The sequence below is a fragment of the Pogona vitticeps genome, chromosome 5, assembly GCF_051106095.1.
Source record: "Pogona vitticeps strain Pit_001003342236 chromosome 5, PviZW2.1, whole genome shotgun sequence".
Classification (NCBI taxonomy): Eukaryota; Metazoa; Chordata; class Lepidosauria; order Squamata; family Agamidae; genus Pogona; species Pogona vitticeps.
In genome coordinates, this window is record NC_135787.1 from 196,833,982 (window position 1) to 196,839,981 (window position 6,000).

General features: G+C 51.3%; 1 protein-coding gene across 3 annotated transcripts in view; it reads left to right on the forward strand.

Moving 5' to 3' along the window:
- The window catches only part of PPP6R2 (protein phosphatase 6 regulatory subunit 2), a 53,475-nt gene extending 47,705 nt beyond the window's left edge, over positions 1–5,770 (forward strand). For 2 of the 3 annotated variants that reach the window (XM_078376788.1, XM_073002333.2), the window contains exons 23-24: positions 3,846–3,995; positions 4,427–5,770. In XM_078376788.1, coding sequence (XP_078232914.1) covers positions 3,846–3,995; positions 4,427–4,478 — 202 coding nt within the window. In that variant the 3' untranslated portion in view covers positions 4,479–5,770. The remainder of the gene's footprint in view (positions 1–3,845; positions 3,996–4,426) is intronic. The other variant, XM_078376787.1, reaches the window with a different exon arrangement.
- Positions 5,771–6,000: the final 230 nt, after the last annotated feature.

The following is a 6,000-nucleotide window of genomic DNA, read 5'->3' on the forward strand; positions in this document are numbered from 1 at the left end:
CAATGTTATGCCCTATATTTTGTGCCCACTTAATCATACATTCCTTAACCATTTCATCTTGCATCTTAATTTCCAACATATAATTATACATTTTCTTAACAGTTTGTTCTTTTGAACCTAATAAAAGTTTGTCAAAAATCGTTTGCTCTAAGTAGAAGCCTTCTATTTTATCTTTTGTATATCTAGATTCTAGCTGTGCTCTAGGCCACCACTCTATATATATATTCTGTGACTCTAGCTCTTCTTTAGACTTTAGTTCACCATCCTTTTTTAATAGATCTTGATATTTTAAAAAGTTTGTTTTTGTCATAAGACTGGGTTGGATAAAGGCCTCTAACGGTGACACCCATACAGGTATTTTGTAATAAATTTGTTGTACAATTTTTCTCCACATTCCCAGTAAAGCTCTTCTTATCATATGTGAATTAAAAAAATTTTGTTCTTTGTCCTTTTTATACCATAAATAGGCATGCCAGCCTAATTGCAAATCATGTCCCTCCAAGCTAAGTAATCTATCATTTTCTAGAGTTATCCATTCTTTTATCCAATCTAGAATACAAGCTCTATAATACAGAACCCAGTCAGGAAGACCAAAGCCACCCCTCTGCTTAGCATCTTGCATTGCCTTAATTTTAATTCTTGGTTTTTTACCTTGCCATATAAATCTCATGATTATCTTATTAAATTCTTTGAAAAATGACTGTTTTAATATTATAGGGATTGACTGAAATAAGAATAGGATTTTTGGTAAAATAGTCATTTTAATTGCTGCAATTCTTCCCAACAACGATAGTTGTAATTTGTCCCATTTCTCCAAATTGTTCTGTATCTCCTTCATTAGTTTCATGTAGTTATCTTTGAATAATGTACTTGTCTTTTTTGTAATTTGTATTCCTAAATATCGAATTTTCTTCTCCTCATGAAAGTTCGTCTTCTCTATTAGCTCTTATCTTTCATGTTCTCTCATGTTTTTGGTAAGTAATTTAGTCTTCTTTTGGTTTATTCTCATTCCTGCCATGTCACCAAAAATTCTTAACGTTGTCATCAGGTCCTCTATTGAATCCAATGGTTCTTCCAATATGATAACTAAATCATCCGCAAAGGCCTGGAGTTTGTAGACTTGACCTTTCACTTTTAATCCTTTCAATTCTTTTTTGTTTCTAATTTGTTCGTTTAGTATTTCCAGAGTCAAAATAAACAGGAGTGGGGAGAGTGGACACCCCTGTCTAGTACCTTTCTGTATTTGGATTTCTTTTGATAGTTCGCCATTGATTTTTACTTTTGCCTTTTGCTCCGTATATATTGCTTTAATTAGTTTCATAAATCTTTCTCCAACCTGCAGTGTTTTCAATGTGTGCATCATAAAATTCCAGTCAAGATTATCAAATGCTTTTTCCGCATCCAACAGTAGGTGTCGTCTGCTCCCCATACACAGTCTATCTAGCAGAGTCGATTGTACATTGTAAATCCACTTAACAAAGTATGTGGCGGGGGGGGAATTTTCCCCCCACAAAGATAACATGTCGTCTCAAAGCTTCGGTACTCGATCTGTTATTAAAAGTTCTGTCAAGTACTTTGCCACAGTCAAACAGGATCAGTCCACAATTATTTAGTTCATCAGCAATTCCCAGGCACAGTCTTATTTTTCTGACCTTGGCACGGTCCGGCCAGAGTTAGTTTCGCTTTTAGGCTAGTTCATTAAAATAGGACCGTGCTTCAAAAGATTCGCCGCTTCTAAGCTTTCTTTCGGTCTTATCTCTTTTATCAGTTCGTTAGCTTAAAAGGCTCCAAGTTTTATTTATTATTGTCCATTTTTAACTACAATCATCAGCTCTCCTCTTTCCTCGGAAATTCCGGAGTACTCACTGCTTTTTGTCACCAAAATGGTGCTTCCGTTCCAGCTTGTGCCTCGTGGATCTCTTCAGAGGGAAAAAAGACAGGCCGCCGCCCCTCAATTCTTCCTCCGATGCCCACGTTCGGTCCAGAAGAACTTCTCCTAGCTCTTCCTCCACCCTTTTGGTCTCCTAAGGGTGCCAAGCTGGTCGGTTTTCGGCATTCCTCAGGAGCTTCACCCGAGTGCAGCCAAACAGTGCAGTGACAAGCTCCGCCTCCCCCCCTCTACTGTTGTGACATGCCCCGGCCACATTCCGGCCGCAAGCGCCAGCAGTGTAACTTGAAACTATGGGATTTCTTTAAAAATGAAAAATTGCACTGGGCCACATTATGAGCTGACCTGGGCCGCAGGTTGGACAAGCCTGCTTTGAACTGTTGTCCTGTGACCAGAGCCATGATTTCTGCCGCCACCTGAAAGGGGAGGGGGGCTAAGGGTTGTCCCTGGCCATGGTTTCTTGGCGATTGATTGTGTGTTCAGGGGGGTAGATGAGAGGGGGAAGGAACGCCTCCCCCCCCCCACCTTCCTGCCTTTCTCTCTAGCAACTTCCTGCATATAGTTATCAGGAAAGACGTGCTTCCCTGGTGGGCGGTTCCGGCCGCCTTTTGCCGCCTCCTGGGGAATTCCCTGGGAGGAGGTCTCCCCAGCCTTCCGTGTAGTCCCTGCTCTTGACTCCTGCCTTCTTGGAACAGTGGGAGTCCCTGTGGCTGGAATGGCTCTCCCTCCCCGGGGGTGGCACGCTGGCATTGGGGCAAAGAGGTGATTCCGTGGCCTGCCCGTGGAGCCCGGACTCCAGCAGCAGGAGTCCCAAAGCACGTGGGCACCTTTGCAGCCTTTGTCTTGCAGGAGAGGGGGGGGGCTTTCCCCAGGGGAGGGGCTTTTCACATTCCTGTCACTCACCTGTTTCGTCACCACTTGAGAGGAGACATTTAGGAGCAGTTCTGTCTCAGGGGCTGTGAGTCTACAAAGGGGCCAAGGAGGCGATGAGCGCACCTTGGGTTGTGCAGGAGGGGGGGCAGGTTGCACCCCAGAGGTTCCCCCCCCCCAAGTTTCTTATTTTATTCATTTTGTGTGCATGTGTATAAATATAGCTCTCTCTCTCTCTCTTTTGACAAATGTATTCTCTTATTGCTCAGAGAGCCCCTTTCTGGCTGCTGGTGTGTGTGTGTGTTGTGCTTGGGAGGCAGTTCTGGCATAATTGAGGTCCCTCCCACCTCCCTCGGTTCTTGAGTTTCCTGCGTTCCCAAAACATTTTTCAATTTTTTTTCTAACTGCCTGATGGTACCTGTCAGAAACGTTAGTCTCTTCTTTCAGTTTGCAAGTTGTAAGTAAAATATTTTTGGGGGGAGAGCAGGGCTATCGACCCGTTCTTCCAAGGTCCAGGGGTGCCCTTTGACCGTAGCGCAGATTGCTGCAGCGTGGAGACTGGCCAGGCAGCCGCTTCCCCCTCGTCGGCCCATTCCCTTGGGTTCTGCCACCTTGGTCTGAGCCTTGGAGACCCAGAACACCTGCATAGCCTGTCTTTGTCCAACACACGCGCACGCACGCACGCACGCACACACACACACACACACACACACACACACACGTTGGCGGGTCTCCCCTCTTGCCTTCTGTGCTGTCAGCTTCAGCCTCACCATCCAGACCACTTCCTGCTTGTCACCCTTCCTGTTTCTCCTTTGGCCACTGACCTGCCCAGAACCTGAGCAAACCCCTGCCTGGGGGGGGGGACACCCCCACCCCATCTCCTCCTCCCTTGGTGCTTCCTGCCAACCAGCCATCTGTGGGGTAGCAGGATCATGTTGGGTGCCAACGTGGCACCAAGGGGCAGGGAGGAGAGTGATGATAGGTGTTGAGGGCCTGGGAGAACACAGTGGGGCCTTGCATTTTGCTGGGAACTCTGGCAGCGCCTGTCCCTCCGCTGGCCGCTGACCTGGGGCTTCTCCCTTGGCAGCAGCGACCCCGTGGCTGGCGACGACAAGAGGACCAGTGCTCTGGAGAGTGAACCGGTGAAGAAGGCCTTGGAGAGCCGGACTGCCCAGCTGCGTGGAGAGCTCCCAGGGGCTGCTGTAGCCACGGCTGTCTCCGAAGCCAAGAGGGACAGGTGGGGAGCTGCGCCTCCACAGACCTCCTCCTCCTCCTCCTCCTGGTGCTGCTGATGGGCTGTTCCTCCAGTGCTTCCCTTCTCTGAATCTGTGGGGCGCCCGCCTGGGAATGAACAGGAGAGCAGAATTTCCATACGAATCAAGAGGCAGGGGGGAGGCTGCCCTGGGGAACTGAGCAGTGGCTATAGTCAGGACCTCGTCCCTTGGAGGGTGTGTTCAGGCTTGCCTGCAAACTGGGAGGAGGACTCGCCCACCGGCCCCTTGAAGCTTCAAGGCCACAAACAAATCTCTCTGTCCCCTGACTTTGCCAGAAGGGGCTGACCCGGTAAATGGCCCTTGGCAGAGCAGAGAGAAATGGAGGCATGCATGGGGGAGGGGGGGAGTAAGGCCTTTCACCTCTCTCTCTCTCTCTCTCTGTCTGTCTCTGCAGGAAAGAGGAGCTCCTCCCGGGGGCCGAAGCCCTTCTGAACGGCCCTGCTTGAGGAGGGAGGGGACCACCGGTGTGCCCTGACCCAGCCTGGACTGCCACCCTGGGAGGCAGGCTTCCCTCGTGACCGTGTTGTTTTTACTTCCAATCGATGCTGCATTGATGAGACAGCTGGCAAGGTGCCAAGCACCAAGGTTGCCCCCCCAATTCCCCACCAGAAGGTTCCTCCGCTGTTATCGTGTCACATCGGTCCGTTGTCACCCATGGGGTGTCACCGTTGTTCTGCCTTCGCCCATTCTGGTGGAAGCCTCCGGCCTGCCTTCGGTTGCAACCTCTGCCCCTTCCCGAGTCCCCTTGCGGTCTGGAGGCGCTCCTGTGGCCCCACGTGCTCTGGCCTCCTGGTCTCGGTGGCTCTTTGAGGAACTAGGCAGTACCTGCCTGCGCGGGGGCGACTGAGCAAAGCCGAGCGGCCTGGGGACCTCGTCACCCTTTGCATAGCAATAATGCCTTATCACAGACATTGGCTGGTGAGGTGGGAAGGGCAGGAGCCGTAGCAAGGCGGCCTGCAGGGTCAGCGGCAGGCCTTTCTTGCTGCCGGTGTCCATGCTGCGCCCCCCCCCCCCGGGTGCTGTTTCAGGGAAAAGGGTGCCGCCAGGAGCCTCTCCATGGCCTGCCACTCCTCTGGAGCCAGGCCAGTAGCTGGCATCCTAGGGGGAGGGGGGGAGCCGCCATCACAAAAGGGGGAGGAAGGGGGTGGGTCTGGTTGGTCAGATGGTCTCTGGGAGGCCTCATATATTTTTCAAGTTGAGAGGGACTCTCTGTTTGATAGGTGTTTTATTTTGTAAAGTTTTTAATGGATGCAGAATGGCAACACTTTGCACTTTGTATCTGATGCTGGCCTAGGAGGTGGTGGAGGCAAGGGCATCAGCTGGGACTCCTGCGGTTTGTGAGGGGGAAGCAGCGCCTGCTGCCCCCTCCCCTCCTGGCCAGCTGGACATCACCTTCGTGAGCCCCGGAACGGAGCCTTGCCCAAGGAGGGCAGCTGGAGATGGAGCCGGGCTGGCATCTCAGCCTTTGGCCTGGAGCGGCGATGAGGAGGAGAACGCCGGCGGTTCCCTTGGGCCGCGGCTGCCATTCTGCAGGAGCCAGAAGCCGCCTGCGATGGATGCAGCCGCCAAGCTGGGCTGCCGAACCCGGTGCTTCGGAAGAAGGACGTTCCTGGAGTGTCTTCTGGGTTGGAAGCAGGAGGCAGGAGAACGGGGACCTTCAGTGCCTGGCCCGGCTGTTTCCCCGGCACACCTACTTGCACCCCTTCTGTTGTTTTTTGAAATACCTTCCTTGACGTTTCTGGCTGTTCCGTCTCTTGTTCTGTGTATTAAATTCAGCCTGAATAGGGAGCTGGAAAGGCAAGGCGGTCCCCGCGCCGTCCCCAGGCCGCCTTCTTGGCCTATCTGTCCAACTGGCCTCTCCCATCAGATCCTCTGGGCCCTCCCTTTATGGAAGAAGGAGTTTTGTTCCTCTCACTCCCTTCACGAAACGTCTGTCGGCAGCGGAGACGGGAGAAAAGACGGGAGCTA